This window comes from Sciurus vulgaris, assembly GCF_902686455.1.
Source record: "Sciurus vulgaris genome assembly, chromosome: 3".
Lineage (NCBI taxonomy): Eukaryota > Metazoa > Chordata > Mammalia > Rodentia > Sciuridae > Sciurus > Sciurus vulgaris.
In genome coordinates this window covers 35,656,525-35,676,839 of record NC_136463.1, presented here as the reverse complement: position 1 = coordinate 35,676,839, position 20,315 = coordinate 35,656,525, and the positions used below count along the sequence as shown (strand labels likewise).

At 38.4% G+C, this 20,315-nt stretch overlaps 2 protein-coding genes across 10 annotated transcripts in view; one reads left to right on the top strand and one right to left on the bottom strand.

The window, feature by feature from the left end:
* The window catches only part of RPS6KB1 (ribosomal protein S6 kinase B1), a 52,162-nt gene extending 37,304 nt beyond the window's left edge, over positions 1 to 14,858 (bottom strand). For 2 of the 6 annotated variants that reach the window (XM_079131426.1, XM_079131421.1), the window contains exons 1-4: positions 14,636 to 14,856; positions 6,680 to 6,729; positions 5,027 to 5,147; positions 3,745 to 3,813 (exon numbers count right to left, since the gene is read on the bottom strand). In XM_079131426.1, the coding sequence (XP_078987552.1) occupies positions 3,745 to 3,813; positions 5,027 to 5,147; positions 6,680 to 6,729; positions 14,636 to 14,776 (381 nt within the window). In that variant the 5' untranslated portion in view covers positions 14,777 to 14,856. Of the gene's footprint in view, positions 1 to 3,744; positions 3,814 to 5,026; positions 5,148 to 6,679; positions 6,730 to 7,958; positions 8,034 to 14,036; positions 14,133 to 14,635 lie in introns of those variants that run through there. The other 4 variants (XM_079131422.1, XM_079131425.1, XM_079131424.1 and 1 more) reach the window with 4 other exon arrangements.
* Positions 14,859 to 15,028: 170 nt separating this feature from the next.
* The window catches only part of TUBD1 (tubulin delta 1), a 32,078-nt gene continuing 26,791 nt past the window's right edge, over positions 15,029 to 20,315 (top strand). Inside the window, exons 1-5 of one of the 4 annotated variants that reach the window (XM_079131440.1) lie at positions 15,030 to 15,310; positions 15,489 to 15,642; positions 16,285 to 16,502; positions 18,874 to 19,021; positions 19,807 to 20,023. In XM_079131440.1, the coding sequence (XP_078987566.1) occupies positions 16,331 to 16,502; positions 18,874 to 19,021; positions 19,807 to 20,023 (537 nt within the window). In that variant the 5' untranslated portion in view covers positions 15,030 to 15,310; positions 15,489 to 15,642; positions 16,285 to 16,330. Of the gene's footprint in view, positions 15,311 to 15,488; positions 15,643 to 16,284; positions 16,503 to 18,873; positions 19,022 to 19,806; positions 20,024 to 20,315 lie in introns of those variants that run through there. The other 3 variants (XM_079131441.1, XM_079131439.1, XM_079131442.1) reach the window with 3 other exon arrangements.

Sequence of the window (20,315 nt, the reverse complement as noted above, 5' to 3'; positions counted from 1 at the left end):
CAAGTTGAAAGGTAAGTTCTCCATCTCTTCTCTCACTCAGTTCCAGAATAAGCTTTTACAAACAAGGATTTTCCCAAATGATATGCCTCAGAATTAAGACTTAAAGCACTATTGTTTGGAGGTTCTTAGTTAATTAACAGCTAACTATTTGAATGTCCTACAAAGAAGCCTACACAGATCAGCTTTTCAAGAGTACCACTCTTAAAAAGGAATAATCAGTGAAGGATAGCAGGCATCTAAAGAAAGCCTCTAATATAGACATAAGAGATGAAATCAAAGTCAAACAGAAATTCAAAAAAGAGACCACATGAAAGAAAATACAACTCAAGAAAGGAAGGAGGGAGGGAGGGAAGAGGGAGGGAGGAGGGAGGTGAGGGAGGTGAGGGAGGGAGGGAGGGAGGGAAGGGAAGGAGGAAGGAAGGAAGGAAGGAAGGAAGGAAGGAAGGAAGGAAGGAAGGAAGGAAGGAAGATTAAAACCTTAGCTGGGTGTGGTGGTGCACATCTGTAATCCCAGTGGCTCAGGAGGCTGAGGCAGTAGGATTGTAAATTCAAGGCTTGCCTCAGGAATTTAGCAAGGCTCTAAGCAACTTAGCTTAGACCATGTTTCAAAATAAAAAGTAAAAAGGGCTGGGGATATGACTCAGTTGTAAAGCACCACCCCTGGCTTCAATCCCTGGCACCAAAACAAAACAAAACAAAAAAAAAACAACAAAAAATAAAAACCTCAGAAGAAGCTGCAGATGAAGTTCAGTGATAGAGCACTTGCCAACAACGTGTGAGGACCTGGGTTCAATTCCCAGGATCTCAAAAGACAAAACAAATAACAAATCCTCCTCAGAGGGATAAGAGAAGATAATGACATAAAACAGACTGCTATAAACAGAAAGCAACAAGGACTAAGTGTGCTGGTGCATGACTATAATCCTAGCAAGAGGTTGAGAAAGGAGGATTCCAAGTTCAAGGCTGGCCTGAGGAACTTATGAGACTCTGTATCAAAATAAAAGACCAGGGATATAGCTCAGAGGTAGATTGCTCCTGGGTTCAATCCCCAGAACCCCCCCCCCCCCCCCCACACACACACACACACAATCAGCGAAAAAACTGATCTCGTAGTAGTTTGGAGTAGAATGATGGTCACCACAGACCAGAGAGAGTAGGGTGGAGGGAGGGATGGAAAAGGTTGTTCAAATGGTGTTCACTCAGTCACAGTTCTAGAAGCAAGAAGTTCTGGTGTGCTATAGCACAATACGGTAACTATAGGTAACAATAAACATCACACATTTCAAAAAGCTAGAAGAGCCAGGGGTGGTGGTAGACAGTTATAGATCCAGCTACTTGAGAGGATGAGGCAAGAAGATCATTTGATCACGACTGAGCCCAAGAGTTTGAAACCAATCTGAGCAATACAGTGAAACTCTGACCACCCCCACCCCCACTCCCATCCCCACAGCCACAAAAAAAAAAAAGAGCTAACAGAAAGAACTTTGAGTTTTCACCACAAAGAAATGACAAATGTTTGAAGAGATAAATATGTTAACTGGATTGAAACATTATGCAGGGTGGGGATGTAACTCAGCATCCTAGCATGCACAAGGCCCTGAGTTCCATCCCCAGTACCACACACACAGACACACAAAAACCCTAAACAATCAAATAAGTACAAAGGCATAATAAATACTCAAATATGCAATAATAAAGAAATTCTCAAATATGCAATTTTTAAAAAAAATTTACCATTATACTCTTTCTCAACATGCTATTAGCAGAAGGAAACAAGGCATAACTAAGAAAAAGGATGATATATATAACTATAATACACCAATACAAAAAAATGAAAAGAAAAAAAAGAAAAAGGATGATATGGGATCCATAAAACAGGATCCAATATTGAAGGAGTCAACAATCAATTCTAAGGACCATAGTGAAGAGACAGTCAGTAATGACAGGTCTGCCCAGAGATCTACCAGTCCAGATGAAAACAGGGGAATAGGTTTCTAAAGAGAGGCCTCTAAGAAAATAAATGGAACTGATGGATTATCTAATAAATCTGCCCAAATCTGAGATTTATAGAATTTCAAAGGTGTGAGACAATATTAGCAAAGTCAAAGCAAATGGAAATCACCAACATGGCTAAGTGATTGGACCACTACCACACAATGAATTCATGATAACTAGCCAAAACAGTACTTTTTCTTTTTTGGTGGTGCTTGGGATTGAACCAAGGGCCTTGTGCATGCTAGGCAAGCACTCTACCAACTGAGCTATATCCCCAGCCCCCAAAATAGTTCTTTTAAGTCTAGTAAATATTTTACTTTACTACTTGGTCTTCTTGTACAGAGCATATTTACAGTAATATACTGACATTGACTCTTTTTTTTATTCTAATCCCATGGGGAAGGGGCCCTGACTATTCATTTATTTATTTTGTGGTAATGGGGATTAAACCTGGGACCTTGCACAAGCCAGTAGAGCACTCTACCACTGAGCTACACCCCCAGCTCCTGACACTGACTCTTGCAAAATTATTTCTCTAGGCTAAGGTCAATAATTGATATTCTTATTTCAATTCCCCAAGCCTTTTCACATTATTTTATTGAACTAAAAACTTTTTAACATCAAGCATTTAAAAATAAAAAAGTTACACACACACCCACAAAGTCAAAGAAAATGAACCAAAATGAGAGGATATAGAAAAGGGAGTGAGGAAAAAAGACAGATTAAGATCCTTAATTATTATAATAAGTCAACACATAATTCTAAAAGTGAACTAAGAGATAGCAGTATATGCTAATTACTTAACAATATGGAGACTAGGTATGTGTGATGGCACACATCTATAATCCTAGCTACTCAGGAGGCTGAGGCAGGTGGATTCTAAGTTTGAGGCTTGCCTGGATAACTCAGACCCAGTTTTAAAATAATATTTAAAAAGGGGATAGAACTGGGCGTGGTGGTGCATGCCTGTAATCCCAGTGGCTCAGGAGGCTGAAACAGGAGAATTGCAAGTTCAAAGCCAGCCTCAGCAACTCAGTGAGGCCCTAAGCAACTCAGTGAGACCCTGTCTCTAAATAAAACACAAAAGAAGGTTGAAGATGTTACTCAGTGGTTAAGCACCCCTGGGTTCAATCACTTATATATAAAAAAAAAAAAAAAAAAAAAGGGCGGGAGGTGGGCTGGGGATATAGCTCCATGGCAGAATGCTTGCCTAGACCTGAGTTACCTGAGTTTAACCCCTAGCACCACCACTACCACCAAAAAAAAAAAAAGAGAGAGTGAGAGAGAGAGAGAGAGGGAGCAAAAGAGAGTGAGAGAGAGCACAAAAACAGAAGATTTACTTCAGAGAACTGAAAGTGCTTTCCTTTTCACACTCACTAAGCAGAAATAAAACAGGAATAAAAATAACAAAACATACCTCACATTCTAAGAGGATAATTATGTTATAAATTCTTCCCCCTGCCCTTTGGTGCAAGGGATTAAACTCAGGGCCTCAAGCATGCTAAGCACATGCTCTGCCACTGAGCTACAACTCCAGTCTCCAGAAACACACTTGTCTTCCCCACCCCCCACCCCCACCCTTTGGTGGTACTAGAAATTGAACCCAGAGCTTCCTGCATCCTAAGCAAGTGCTCTACCACTGAGCCACATTTTCAGCCCCTCAAAACACACTTTTTGACGGAGAATTTAAACTTTTATAGCAATAAAAAATATAGTGTGGAAGGGAAAGAAGTGGGAGGAGGGAATCACCTTTTTAAGCACCTTCATGGCAAATATTTTCCCAGTATTTGCTCCTGTTACTTTTCGTACTTGAAAAACCTGGATAAAGAAATAAGAATCTGTTATTAAAAGCCAAACTATGTGAGTTATACTCCCTTAATTCCTATTTATATGAAACAATTAAAACAGTAGTTTATATTGTAAAATCTAGCACCGTGAAGTAGTATGTGCAAAAACAATCAGCTAAAATAGACCACATTTTAAAATTTACTAGTGAAATCTGTTAAACATGGAACTTTCCTGTTCTGCTGCCATCTGTTGACAATGATGAAAAATGACCATCTAATGATGAAAACTGCTACTTTAACACAAAACTCAGTTTACTTAGAATAAACTATAGTCAGAGTTCCCAGAAGCATAAGAAACTTAAAAATTATAAAATACTTCATAAATTTATTCCAGAGATGCCACTGTTCTTGCTTCATGTAAAACTATATCACAATAGTTGATAGGAAATTGCCATTTGCCGATTGCATTAAAAAATTGCTAGCTATAAACATTTTCAAGCAACAGTTAAAATATATGAATTTGAAGTGCATGTGCTACACATTTAAGATGATCAAAGCATATGACATGTCCTTAAGCTAAAGAATAAACTACAAATATCACACTTTGCAAAAATTAATACTATTCAATAATATAAATAGTTATTAAACTAACTCCTAACCAAGATGTTACTTAAATTCTGTCTCTTGAAATACAATGGCTAAGTGTAAGTTTTCTTGGACAGAATATATGAAGGTGAGATCTTGCTTAGGGCAAAACTATGAAACTAAATTTTCCTGTTCTTTCTTATTTTTTCAGTTTCCCTAAATTCCATGTATACAGGTCACTGCAAGTCAAAGAAAATCAATTGAGATTAAGATCTCGGTAACGGATAATTTAATGTGCATGTCTCTTGAAAATAGCAGTAGTTTGTATTTAAAAGGATACTTATTAAAAAAAAAAGAAAGAAAAAAGATACATATACAAGGTATCATTTAACCAAAGGAAAGAAATCAATCCTCTGCTATGAGACTTTGCCTGGCACAGTGCCTATTTATTTAACAGATACTGACCATCTATTATGTGACAGATTTTTACCTGTGTGGTGGAGGGAAGAGGAGGGAAAATGGAACTATTTACATCCCTCAAGTCAAACCATATCCTTTGCTGATGGCTAACAAAGATTAAAGATAACTGCTAGAACAACAGTATAAAAAGTAATCTACCCAAAACAGACAACAGCTCTCATTTCAAAAATACTTCCTACCTTTCCATAGCCCCCTTTACCAAGTACCCGAAGTAGTTCAAAACATTCTGGTCTGATTTTCTCTGGCCCTCTGTTCACACTAGTTTCTGAGATTTCAAATTTCTCACAATGTTCCATGCCACTGGGAAGAAAAACACAACCAAAAGTAAATTTGCAAAATGTGACATTCTCTTCAGCACACTGTCAGAAAGGAGAAGGAAATGGAATCCAATTAAATAAAAGAAAAAAACATACATTAGAGTAAAATTAGTTATCTGCATTCTAAGTAAACTGACTTAATGACACAGCAGACAAAGATCAGGGTGGGTTGATAATTGTCTGCTTGTTCACAGAATGTGCTAATATTTATTTTCATAAGCATCAAGCACCCCCAAACTAAGGGAAATTAGAACAAGTTTATTAAGGTGACAAAGGAAAAATCTTCTAGTTATTCAAATTTGGTTCATTTAAAAGGTCCATGAGATTAACATCATTTGGCAACTTCAGCAGAAAATCTAGGCTCTTTCAAAAACTACCCAATTAGTTAATCTTTAATTTTTAAAAATATTTTTAGTTGTCAATGGATCTTTTATGTTATTTATTTATATGTGGTGCTGAGTATCAAACCCAGGGCCTTGCATGTGCTAGGCAAGCGCTCTACCACTGAGTCAGAACTCTAGCCCCTAGTTCATTTTTAGGCTACAAAAATTCTTGGCACACACCTGTAATCCCCACAATTTGGGAGGCTGAGACAGGATAATCACAGGTTTGAGACCATCCTGGGCAAGTTGATGAGATACTGACTCAAAATACAAAATTAAGCTGGGAGAGGTGGCACATGCCTATAATTCCAGCAGCTAGGGAGGCTGAGGCAGGAGGATCACAAGTTCAAAGCCAGTCTCAGCAAATTATCAAGGCCCTAAGGAACTCAGGGAGACCCTATCTCTAAATAATTATATTAAAAAGGGCTAGGGATGTGGCTCAGTGGTTAAGCACTTCTGGGTTCAAACCCCAGAATTGGCATAAATAAACACTCCAAAAGGGGTGGCAACTGTGTCCGTCATTTCTGTTTCCTATATGAGTCATCTATGTTCTCGTCTCCTCCCACACCAAGACTTTTTACCTGAGGGTAGGGTGCAGAGCAGATTAATCACTGTACTTCCTCAATACAGTTTGTTTAAAATGACTTAAGGGGCTAGAGTTGTGGCTCAGTGGAAGAGTGCTTGCCTAGCATGCCTGAGGCCCTGGCTTCGATACTCAGCACCACATAAAAATAAAATAAAGGTATTGTGTCCAAATAAAACAAAAACATTAAAAAAAATTACTTAAGATTGCATGGATCTGTTTTAATGATGTATTAAAGCAAAACTAGACACATTTGATTTTTTTTTACAATTTTTTCATAAAAAAGGTTAGAAATACAATTTAGATTCATTCCATACACTATGAATTTGAATGAATAGCTTTTTCTCAAAATCTATACATAATATTAAAACTCTGGCTATGTTATTATATTGATCAGATTTTGGTACTAAACTTAATAAACCAAGTCTATAAACATAACTGGATACTTAAGAACAAGTTACTGGAATCACTTGATGGCTATGAACTAGAAATAGTATAACCTACTTGAAAGAAAGAGAGCACAATGAAAATCTTTTCATATAAACTTACAGTTCATATGGTCCAACTCCCCCATGGTCCATGCTTTCATTTAACTGACCCTGAAAAATATGTTAAATTTTTAGAAATAAATAATCACATACACATAAAATTTAAAAATTTAACGTTTTGTCTTACAACTGAGAAAGAATGAATTAAATAAACCATCTAAAAAATTCTCTATACTTTAATAATCAGAAAATATGGTGGAAAACAAAAAAAAGGACACAATACTATGGGGGCTTAACTTTTAATTTTTTCTTCACTTTTAATTTCTTCCTTTCCCTCCATAATTTTTGCTTTTAATTTCACATGACAACTAGACTACAGAGGCCACTCATTCATTATCTCAAAACAAAATCAACTGACATTTCCTTCAAAATTAACATGTATCTATTAAAAATATATTTGTGTGTATTATGAAACCAAAGGCACGACATTCTGGTTATTATATCAAATGATTTACACAAAGTGCTATTCTGCTATACTTCTGTTAGGAAGCCTAACATAATGCTCTAAACTAAGTCTAAGATAATCACAACTAGTCTAAGATATGTAATGTACAACGGAGCTAATCAGGACAAAATAATTAAACAACATACTCAAATATTTAGAATTCATGCTGGCTAAATATTTATTCTGACTATAGAGTAAAGGAGTAGAAAATTTAATTAACCTTTACTCTCTAGCAATGAACAACCCCAAAATGAAATTAGGATAACTTCATTCAGAATAGCATCAATAAGAACAGCTTAGAAGCCAGGTGTGGTGATAGACACCTGCAATTTCAGTTACTTGGAAGAATGAGGCAGGAGGATCACAAGTTCCAGGCCAGCCTTGGCAATTTAGCAACACTCTGTATCAATCAATAAATAAATAAATAGGGTTGGGGGTGTAGATCAGTGATAGTCACACCTGGGTTCAATGCTCAGTATTCCCACCCCTCAAACAAGAAGAGCTTAGAAAAAAAAAGTAACACAAGTGGCAAGGCTAGAATAGTAAAAACCATAATACAGCTGGGCACAGTGGCACACAACTTTATTTACCCTAGCAACTTGGGAAGTTAAGTCACAGGGATTGAAAGTTTGAGGCCAGACTCTCAAAATAAAAAATAAAAAGGCAAAGAGATGTAGCTTAGTGATAAAGTGTCCCTGTGTTCACTCCCCAGTATCAAAAAGAACAAAACTATAAAACATCAATGAAAAAAAATTTTTAAAGATTTAAATATTCCTGTGTAGATTCCCTGTTTATAGATCAGAAGACTTAACATTGTTAAGATCACAATACTAACCAAAATGGTCTACAGAATTGACTGAATTCTATCAAAATCTGAAGTTCTGTTCTTGAGGAAGTTGACAAGTTGATCCTAAAATTCATATAGAAATGAAAAGGACAGGGCTGGAGTTGTAGCTCAGTTGCAGAGCACTTGCCTAGCATGTGCGGGGCACTAGGTTCAATTCTCAGCACCGCATATAAATAAAAAATAAATAAAGGTCAATCGACAACTAAAAATAAAATATGTATTAAATAATTATATAATACACACACACACACACACACACACACACACACACACACACACATACATAAAAAAATAATGCAGGGGTCCCAGAAAAGCCAATACAATCTTGAAAAAGAACAATGTTGGAGGACTAACATTTCTCAATTTGAAAATTTAAGCTGGATGTGGTAGCACATCCCTGTAATTCCAGCAATTTGGGAGGCTGAGGTAGGAGGATTACAAATTCCAGCCTCAGCAACTTGGCAAGGCCCTAAGCAACTCAGCAAGACCCTGTCAAAAACAAGGGGGTGGGGAGTTCAATCCCCAGTACCAAACAATAACAACAACAACAACAACAACACAAAAAAAAGTGAAAAAAGCTAAAAAGTGAAAAAAGGTAGGCACAGTGGCCCAAGCCTATCATTCCAGTGACTCCAGAGGCTGAGGCAGGAGGATCACAAGTTCGAGGTTAGCCTTGGCAATCTAGCAAGACCCTGTCTCAAAGAAAACAACAACAACAACAAAACTGGGGTTAGGGGTACTGGGGATTTAATCCAGGTGCAATTTACCACTGAGTTACATCCCCAGTCCTTTTTATTTTTTATTTGGAGACAGGATCTCACTAAATTGCTGACGATGGCCTTGAACCCAGGATCCTCCTGCCTCAGTCTCCGGAGCCATTGGGATTACAGGCATGCGCTACTGCTCCTGGCTCAAAATTTAAAAAATTTTAAATGGAAAGGGGTCTGGGGGTGTTGTTCAGTAGTACAGCACCTCTGGGTTCAATCCTCTCAGAATAATAATCATAATCATAATTTAAAAATTAGTAGGAATTCAGTTGTTGGTATAAAATATAGCTTTAAAATAAGAATTACTGAATAGTCTAATTATGAACACTTTCATTTTACACCAAAGAGTATCACTTTAGAAAGGGCTCTAAAAAATCAGAAGTCTTCAAGTTAAAATTTTAGAACAATTTCAAAGACAATTAGGCTAACATATCTTTCTTAAAGGTATCAGTATACAGCCAAGATACACAATGAAAACTGGTAGAAGTCTTAAAGAATAGGCGTTCAAAAGCCTAAAAACACAAAATTTAGTCATCATTTGTTCATGGTATAAATTTACCATTTTAGTCATAATTTGCTCATGTGTGAGCAAGTCAGGATGAAGTGTAAAACCAGGATGTATGTATGTTTCATGATTGGAGTGATGCAAATGGATAGGGCACTATCAAAGGGGAAAAATAATTCTCAGAAGTTTCAACTGTATAAAAATTTCACAAGGGTGGTGGGGATGGTTATGGTTAGTTTCTTTGGTCTCTGTTGCTCCATATAATCACCTATGATGGTTTTACATTAAAGACAAAAGACTAACTTCTCCCAGATGTGATAAAAGTGGTATTACATAATTGCTTTTTCTTTAATGTCCATTTTACTTAATTCTAAATTAAAGACCACAGAGTAGTTAACATTGAACCATAACTTTGAAGCCACCTCACAAGATATGCCCTGTGGCTATGTTTCATTTCCGGACCTGGTCAGGCCTGTAACACCACCTGCTTCTGTGCTTATAACCTCCAACCGTTACCTTCTAGGGCAGACACATAAAAGGTACAATTTTTTTTGCAACTCACTGTTACCTTTAGAAAGGTCTCACACCAGAAGAATGAAGCCAACATTTTATAATACATACTGAAAACATTCTTTCACAGGAAACTTCATCAAGAATTTTTTCTGCTCTCTTAAGTTTTATGATTCATTCAATACTTTTTCTGTGTGCCACTATGACTGACAAAACAGAAACCTGATCACCTAAGGTACTATACAAGATACACTGTTTCAAACTAGCCCACAGAATGAGTATTTGCAAAGTTTTAAATAAAAAATGTATACAAATTCAAATTAATATGCTTATACCTAATGAAAGAGTACATTTTATAAAAATTTAAATAAATCACCCTTAAACCAGATATTTGTTAAATCGATTATCCATGATTGGGGTATAGTTCAGTGGTAACGCACTTGGCCTAGCATGGGCCAAACTAGGGGTTTGATTCCAGTGCACACATGCATGCACACGCACCCTATAAAAGGTTTTTAAGAAATTAATTATCCACTTGTCTGAATGTCCACATATACTTCCTTATGAAATTCAGTAATTCAGAGGAACTGGGAGAAAGGAATAAACCTTGCCCAAAATCTCAGGCTATCTAAAAATAGTTGCTGCTTTATGTTAATTACATATCACAAGACAAGACAATTGCTGATGAGGTTTTTTCTTCTATAATTTTTCAAAATCACGAATATTTGAGTATATACTATCTATGTAATACTTAGTTTTTCAAAAATATTAAACATTCTGCTTAATAAAAATATGAACTCTGAAACTTGTATAGTAAGTGTTTTATGATTATTTCTTTTTTTTTTTTAATTTGGGGGCAATCTGGGGGATTGAACTCAGGGGCACTTGACCACAAGGCCACATCCCCAGTCCTATTTTATATTTTATTTAGAGACAGGGTCTGAGTTGCTTAGTGCCTCACCATCACTGAGTTTGGCTTTGAAATCACAATCCTCCTGCCTCAGCCTTCCAAGATGCTGGGATTACAAATGTGCATGACTGTGTCTGGCCTCTATGATTATTTTAAAATTTCAACTAGTAGAGTAAAAAGGATTTTATAACTGCATACAGTACAAGGTGTATAGCTCAGTAGTAGAGAGCTTCCACAAGGCCCTGGGTTCAATCTCCAGTATTGGCCAAAACAAAACAACAACAACAGAAAGAGCCGGGTGTGTTGGCACACACCTACAATTCCAGTGGCAAGTTCAAAGCCAGCCTCAGCAACTTAGCAAGGCCCTAAGCAACTTACCAAGACCCTGCCTCTAAATAAAATATAAAATAGGACTGGGGATGTAGCTCAATGGTTAAGTGTCCTGGGCTCTATCCCTGGTACCAAAAAATAAATAAACAAAGTAGAGTGGAACATCCTGTAATACTCGGGAGGCTGAGACAGGAAGATCCCAAGTTGGAGGCCAGCCTAGGCAACTTAGTCAAACCCTGTCTCAAAATAAAAATTAAAAAAAGGGCTGGGGATATGGCTCGGTTGGTAGAGTGCTTGCCTTGCAAGCACAAGACCCTGGGTTCAAATCCCCAGCGCTGTTTAAAAAAAAAAAAAAAAAAAAATTAAAGGACTGGGGGTGTAGCTCAGTGGTAATATGACCCAGTACAAAAAAAAATTAATTACAGTTTTCTACTATTCTTTTTAAGATGATACAGAAAGCAGAGCAGCATAAGATATTTTCACAATCTAATGAAATTCTTTGGAGGAAAACTTTCACTTAGTTTCAACTCAAAAAAGAATCCCCCATCAGAACTCTTACCCATTGGTTTTATTTATATGTTTATTATTATTATTTTTTAATGTGGTACTGAGGATCCAACCCTATGCCTCACATATGCTAGGCAAATGCTCTACCGCTGAGCCACAACCCCAGCCCCCATTGATTTTCACACACTACTATATTCCCCTTAAGTGTTCAATCAGGGTTTGTTTTGTTGTTTAATTAGATGACAGACATTCTTCTCCTTTATCCATAAATATATCAATTTAATCTCTTCATCATTTACTCTCTGAAAAATTAAGTTATGTAAAAACTTATACTTACTAATACAGATTCACTCAGTGGAACATAACTAAAAAGGCATATAGGATCAATGATTAAAAACAGTAACAACAACAAAAAACCCATGATGCTTCAGGTCTAAAAATATTACAGCTGCATTTATTATTAAGTTTCTAGGTATAGATGAAAGTAAACTTGAATAATTGGTTCCTTGGCAATGAGTAGTACTGACAAACTATACTGCCATGAATTAGCTAACTTCTTAATATACCAGGATATTTTGAGAATACTTAACACACTTTTCTTTCATGTAACTCTCACTTTACAGAAGAGAAAAGTGTCAAAGATTAAGCAACTTACTCAAGGTCACATTGCCAGTGAGTATGGCCAAAGGGATTTGAATTCACTTTTGACACATCGAGAAGAGGTAAAATATAACTAAACTAGTAAATGCAATAAAAAATCTGTGCAACTAAATGTGCTGAATGAAGTGAGAAGACATCACAGTGTGATTGGAGGCAATCATCTTTCTAGTTTATGCCTCCGTTTCCTTACTATAAAATGAAGAAGTGAGTCTACTCTGATACCGAGGTTAAAAGGTTTCCATAATAAACAAAAAGTATTAAAATTCACAATAGAAAACATTAGAAGATTTTTTAAGAATCTAAATTCTGCCCATATTTCAGATTTTAAAAAAAGAACTTTTATTTTAAATTTCAGAGTACCCTGTATGCCACTGAATCTCTTTGGGTTACCAACCCAGTCTCACTCTAACTCTTTTCCCTTGTCCATCTTGAGGAACCTCTTAAGCACAACAAACTCTAGCCAAGGGTGGAGGCACATGCCAATAATCCCAGCAACTTGGGAAACTGAGGTAGGAGGACTGCAAGTTCGAGACAGCCTTGACAATTTACCAAGGTACTAAGCAACTCAGTGAGCCCTGTCTCAAACAAAAAAAAAAAGAAAGAAAAAAAATTTTTTTTCAACTCCAAAAGCAACGCTAAGTAAGATATTTTACTGAAGGCTCTTCCTCAAAATCCTCTGCTCTTAATTACCTCTACTCTTTTTCAAAAGCTCCTCTTCCTAAGGTAATGCCCACATTTCTTGGGCTTTTCCATTTTTTCTAGTCCCCTCCACCACAGGATCCTACTTGCTATACCCAGAAAAACAAAAGTCCAGGAGTAAGGCTAACCTGGAACACCTACTGTTCCTGAAAAATATCAAGAACATGAAAAGTCCCAGTTCCTAAGGGGAATCTTAATAAAAAAATATTGTACTTTCAAAGGTGGATAAACCTGTAGTCTGGAAATTCCATCGATTCAACTAACAAAGATATAACACATCCTTTCTATCTAGTTTTCTCCCCTGCCCTACTCCAAAGCCACTGCCATATGGAACCAATGCAACAAACCAGAGTATGTTAAACATAATGAAATTAATCTTGCATTTTGTTTCAAACTGTATTTATTGTTCACTATGTCCAATTAAGAGGCTAACTAGAATTCCACACAAAAATATATCAGTTTCAAAAAAAATACATCTCAATACCCACCTTCTAAACTGTGTGACTTCGACTGAAACTCATTTGATTATGAAAAGAACAGTATTATGTTAGCCCACTTAGTTTCATGAAGTATTCAAAGTTCTTTACATATAGCATCTCAATCTGTGGTCAGCAGTAGGATACAATTTACTTGCCAGAGGAGGAAAATTGGGGGTGAGAAAAGAGAAGGGAAGCCCCTTTATGCAGTTACAGCAAACATCTGACAGCAGTCATAAATCACATATAGACAGTGGAATTTAGGACCATTTGTCCAGAAGCAGTGACAAACTAAATCATTTTTGCAGTGCAGGTGTAATTTGTGATTTTCCCATAGGCTTATCTTAGAAAAACATGTTTCATAAAGAATAACAAACTACTAATACAGCAAAGTAAAATAGAGTTGTGCATTAGGAAAAACAACTCTAAATTTAGCACCCTAAATTACAGCAAGGAAAGCCCTCACACCCTATTCACAAGTCTCAGTTCAAGCAATTTATTTTTGGCAAACTAAATCACAGCTGTCAACACTGGTTTTTTTCCCACCCCAAAATTACATAAATTATTCTGAAAAAAATACAGACATCTTCAACTTGGAGGAAATTAAGTTACAAATGCCGTGTGTCGTTATAGATACTTTAAAAAAAAAAAAAAAGTCACACGGAAGGGGGTTTAAAAAAAAAAAAAGGCAAACAAACAAACCCTGGAAGATGCAGCAGAGCCCCCTTGCTCCCGAAATAAAACTCCTGGTGGCTGTAACAGCAGCGGCAGTGCTACTCCCGACAGAAGTTTTCAGCTGTCACTTCTAACAGCTGAGCGCTTCCTAGGAGAGAAGCGACAGGCCGAGAAGAGAAGTGGTTGTGGGAGGTCTGAAGATTTAATACTTGAAATCTTACGCTCCGAGGGAAACCCTTCCGCGCTTCACCTGCACTTACGGGACACTTAGCCCCCCCATCCCCCAAACACACGCTCACACCACCCGTGCCCCGCCACACTCAAGTTCAACAGCTCCAGAAATTGACCACGCGCCCTTTCTCCACCTCTCTACAGACAGATTGCTGGGGGCTGCGCTGATCTAGGGATAAGGGCGCAACCTGCACCTGCGAGCTCCGCAGAGGCCTCATACCTAGGGCCAGGTCCTCCCCGCCAGGTCCCTTGCGCGGCCGCGCGGCACCTCAGCTCGTCCAGGAGACTACTCGCGCCCCCCAGGGTCTCCGTGCTCTCGGACACGCCAGGCTTCCTGGGCCCGCGCCGCCGCCCCGGCCCTGTCACCTCGGGCCCCCCGGGACCCCGGGCCTCACCCCCTCCTCCAGCTCATCCTCAGAGCCTGCGTCCTCTGGCTGGTCCAGGTCTATGTCAAACACTCCTGCCATGTCCTCAGCTTCCCTGTCTCGGAAGTCAGGCGCTGGGTAAAAGCCGTCCCGCCTCCGTCGTCGCCTCATGGGCCCGGACCCGCCGCAGCCACAGCCGCCGCTGCCGCCATCACCGGCTGCTTAGGCTCAGTGCGTCTGCGCCTAGGCCCTAGACTGGCTCTTCAAGTTCAGCGCCGGAGCATGCGCACAGAGATCCGTGAAGTCAAACTGTGGGCAGTGAACATGCGTAGAACTATCTCCAGGGTCCAGGTACTGGCAGAAACATGCGCAAAACACCAACCGAAGCCTCGCCGGGAGACTAAAGCATGCGCATTGTCAGCCGAAGCGTTTGATGGACAGTGAGCATGCGTACCATATCTGAAGTTGATAAGTTGAAATCGAACATGCGTAATTAACCTTTCTGAATAGAAACGACGGAGAGAATACAGCAAAACTCTTTCTTCAAGAAAAATACGCTTTCGTTCTCTGTAGATTTTTAGTTCTGAAAGTGAGCATGCGCATAGTGAGAGGGTTGGTCCTCTGAAGTTTGAACCGGACAGAAACCGCGGCGGGGTATAGGACTGTCAGTGAGTGAGTGGCGTTAACCCGGAGCTCCTGAGAACGGTGGGGAAAGAGTTTTGGCATTGCTATTTACTAGTTTGGTGGCTTTGAGAAAGTCAGACAACATTTCAGAGCACCAGTTTTTCTTATCGGTAAAATGAGGATAATAATACCTACTCTACAGATTTGAAATTATGGGTACATAATTGGCTCAAAACCCCTTTTCCCCGCCCATTTCCAGCGTTGCATGGGCCTGATGTGACTCTTTATCAAAAATAGTCTTCATTAAAAATAATGAAGTTCTAACTGGGCACGGTGGTGCACCCCTATAATCCCAACGACTCGGAAGGCTGAGGCAGAAGGATCGCAAATTCAAGGCCAAAGGCCAACCTTTGGTAATTTAGCGAGATCCTATCCCAAAAAATAAAAAGGGATGGGGATGTAACTCAGTGGTAGAGAGCCCCTGTGTTCAACTCTAGTACTGCCGGGAAAATGGTCTTTACTGTTTCATATGATCTTTATCCAAGTTCCATTTTTGCTGTATAACCTGAAGTAAACACAAAGGCCTTTTTAAAAGTGTTAATTATAGTTACCAGTTATAGGGTGGTTAGTGGAAAGAGATTAAGTTTTAATTTTACCGAAGAGAAGATTAATGTTAATTGAATGTACAATTGTTGAGCTAACTTGTGGTGTCCATGTGGTGTGAAGTGTTTTTTGCTATTTGGTTTGTTTTGTTTTAAACGCATATTTAAGCGCATATTTAGGAAAATAGTGAGTACAAATCAGATTTTGGAAACTATTGAGCTGTGTGTGAATGCATTTGGGAACAGAAAATCTCAAATCATAAAACTATATAAAGTAGGAGAAGAACTTCCTAAAGGATTGGCACCTTAGACAACATAGCGATTTCATTTAATATATAATACCATATACATAGGTGGCATATTTAAAATTACTTTTTATTGATTTATAGTTAATGCATATGATATCTCACTTGTTCTTAATAATGTGCTGGTTCTGTATTTTTTCTGTTACAGGTTGCTCACTTTTTTTTGAAGGGACAGGACTAATTTGTGGCTCAGCATGTCAATAGTAACAGTGCAGCTTGGTCAGTGTGGCAATCAGATTGGTTTTGAAGTGTTTGATACTTTATTTAGTGACTCACACAGTTCCCAAGGACTCTGCTCTAAAAAAGAAAATGAGGCATATCAAGCATCTTGCAAAGAAAGATTCTTCAGGGAGGAAGAAAATGGAGGTATGTGTGGTACACAATCTTTTCCTTGACTCTGATTTAAATTGCTTCAAGGCCGGTCCTCCACATATGTCAGAACCCCATCCCTTCCAATTTCACTAGGGAATGACTTTGCTTTTGGCCCTTTAGTTCTATATTAGCAACCTTTGTCTCTCCAGGGCATCTGTGCTTAGATTTTATGAATCCGAAATCAACCAAATGGGTTGGGGATGTAGCTCAGAGGTAGATTGCTTACCTAGCATATGCGAGGCCTTGAGTTTGGTCCCTAACACCACAAAAAAATAAAAAATGAAACCAAACAAACAAAACTTATCTCTTGACTGTAGCTTTCTTCTTCCTTCTTATGTCTTAGCATTTCCAACCAAGATTTCCAAAAGAGAACCATGCTTAACCAACTGTAATCCTGCTTCTGCACCACAACACACTGAAGCTGCTGAAAGAAGAGTTTCCAATGACTTCCTCATTACCATTTTACTTTTATTTCTTCCATTTTTAAAATTTTTTATTTGTTTGTTTATTTATTTTGGAACTGGAGATTGAATCCAGGGCCTTGCATATTCTAGGTAAACACTCTACTACTGAGCTACATCCTATTTAAATTTTATTTTTGAGACAGGGTCTTGCCAAGTGGCTGAGACTGGTCTCAACCTTGTAATCTTCCTGCATCAGCCTCCTGAGTAGCTGGAATGACAGACCTGTGCCACCACCATGCCCTGCTGCATGGTTTTCTTTTCTTCACTTAACTTCTCTACTGTATTTTGATAACATTAACTATAATACTATCTCTTTGATATTCCTTCTTCTTAGTCTCTCAACTCTTCTTATTCAATTGTTTTTTTCCTCAGAATGTCCTCTTCCCCTACATGTGTAGTTCTCTCTGAATGATTTCAGTTATAATACTACACTTTTTATACCACTGACTCTCAAAGCTGTATCCCAGCCTCTCTTTCAAGCTGTAGATTGATTAGTGAACATCTCCAGCTTCATCTCCCATATGAACCTCAAATGCAACATCTTTTCAAATGAACATGACATTCATTATCTTGCCTTTAAAACTTGCACTTATCAAGATCTGCTAATTTTGCTGGGTGTGGTAGTGCACACAGGTAATCCCAGCAACTGGGGAGGTTGAGGCAGGAGGATCTTGAGTTCAAAGTCAGCCTAAGCAAAATGAGGTGCTAAGCAACTCAGTGAGACCTTGTCTCTAAATAAAATACAATAGGCTGGGGTCGTGGCTCAGTAGTCGAGTATCCTTGAGTTCAAACCCCAGTATACACACACACACACACACACACACACACACACACTCACACACACAAAAGATCTGCTAATTTTGCCTCCCAAATATCTCTGGAAGCTGTTCTGCCTTTCTCATCTCCACTGTCATTGCCTTGGTTCTGGCTCTTCTCCTCCCTCACCTAGAGTGTTTCAAGACACTCCTAGGTTTCCTTGCCTGGAGTTTTGTATTTATCTCATCTATCTTCCATTCTGCTGTATTAAAAAAGACATCCAATTTTCCTCCCTTACTTGAAAATGTTCAGTGGTTTATCATTGCCTAAAAGATAAAGTTCAGTGGTTTATCATTGCCTACAAGAATTTCCAAGATCTGATCCCTGTCTGCTTTTCATTCCCATTCTTCATTTCTGCCCCCTCCTCCATCCTTTGCTTTGATGATTTTGAGCTGCATCTTGCACCTGTGGTATTTTGTACCTCTGAATATGCTGCTCCTTTGGCATGGATTCATTGGCCATATGGTGTACTGTGATTAAGTTGTTGTTGTGTTTCATTTCTCCCACAAGTCCTTCTAGGATTGGTTTGATGTTGTCTTCATCTCTGTACATCTCTGTACAGTACATAGCACATTCTAAGCATTCAACAGGTGTTTGTAGACCTGACCAAAGTGACTTTGTGTGTGTGTGTGTGTGTGTGTGTGTGGTACTGGGGATGTGGTACCTTTCACCTCACACATGCAGGGCAAGCACTATAGTACTGAGCCACATCCTTGCCCTTCATTATTCTTATTTTGAAACAGGCTCTAGCTAAGGTGCCTGGTCTGGCCTCAAACCTGCAATCACGCCTCAGCCCCCTGAATAACTGGGATTACAGGAGGTGCTACCGTACCCAGCTGAAGTAACCATTTTCTACCACACTGATTCATCCTGCTTACCAGACCCCTGGGTTTATGTCTACATTTACCTATTGCTGCAGTGTTTCTGTGTAATATGACAAATCTCTCTTTCCCCAATCTCTGAATTTTTTTTCCTCTGGACCTAAGGCAAGAGATGTATCTCAGTAACCTAGAAGTTTATGCTCTAAGTTATCCAAATATGACATATGAAATCTATTTTCTATTGATTTTTTTCCCCCTCTCTAGTTCCAATTGCCCGGGCTGTACTTGTTGACATGGAACCTAAAGTTATCAATCAAACCCTGTCAAAGGCTGCCCGGTCTGGGCAATGGAAATATGGTGAGCATGCATGCTTCTGTCAAAAACAAGGTTCTGGAAACAACTGGGCATATGGGTAAGAATAATTGCTCGTGATTTTCATTTTGGTTACAGCTACATAATCAGTTAATAGACCCTGTAGTTACAGTAGCACAGTTGATATGTGGAGCACATAATCTTGAAATTGCTGTTTTAAAATTGAGAATTTCACTTTACCCAGAAGAGACTTTCTTTCTGTCTCTGTACCTCAGATACAAGTTCCAATAAAACCAAGGATCTCACAGCAGGATTTTCCATCTTCACTGACCTGCTACAAACTAACTTCTCAATGCAGTATCCTTATTTGGCAGGTATATCAGTCCTAGAGAACACTACAAGGCAGAAGTTCCAAACTTTGCTGCACATTAGAATTTCATGGGGTTCTTTGGAAAATCTTGCTATCTAGGGCTCACTTTCAGAGACTATGGTTTATTTGGTTTGGGGTGAAGATCAAATATTGGGATTTTCAAAGCTCCCATGATGCCCAATATGCAGCAGAGTTTGAGAACCATTGCTTTAGGCCTGTTATAAATATCAAATATTATGTTCTACTGTAAACTTGTAGAATTACCTGGTAATTGAAAGCTCTACCTCAATGAATGGCCTATAAAGGAGAACTTTGAGGATCCTGTGAATTCACTCTGCTAGCAGTCATAATCATCTGTTAAATATGTTTGACTTGTATATTTTAGATTTTGCCAATCAGGGACCTGTACCTTTCATGAGAGTTCACTTGCAAAACTTTGAAAAGACCTTTTTTTTCTATATTACATCTCTGGTTAAATGGAAGGGTGTATGTGTTTGTTTGTTCTGCCATTGCAGTTACTCTGTACACGGACCTAGGAACGAAGAATCTATAATGAACCTAATCCAGAAGGAAGTTGAGAAATGTGACTCCTTGAGTGGTTTTTTCATCATAATGAGTATAGCTGGGGGCACAGGATCTGGGCTAGGAGCCTTCATTACACAGAATTTACAAGATCAGTACTCAAACTCTTTGAGAATGAACCAGATTATATGGCCTTATGGAACTGGTGAGGTAAGAACATATTAATGGAAAAATGTGTGTTTCTGTTCTTTGCAATTGAAACGTTTCTTCAGAAACGTTGAGTCATGAGTAATTATACAATATGATACTTTCATGAACAATCATGTAACTTTGCTTAAAAATTTCTAGACAAGTGAGTTTTTCTTATTTTTATAACTTCAAAAGATGAAGACCAGGGATATAGCTTAGTGGTAGAGCATGTGCTTAGCATGCACAAGGCTCTGGGTTCAATCCCAAGCACTGAATAAACAAAATTCCAAAGATGACTGTGCTGCTTCTCTTA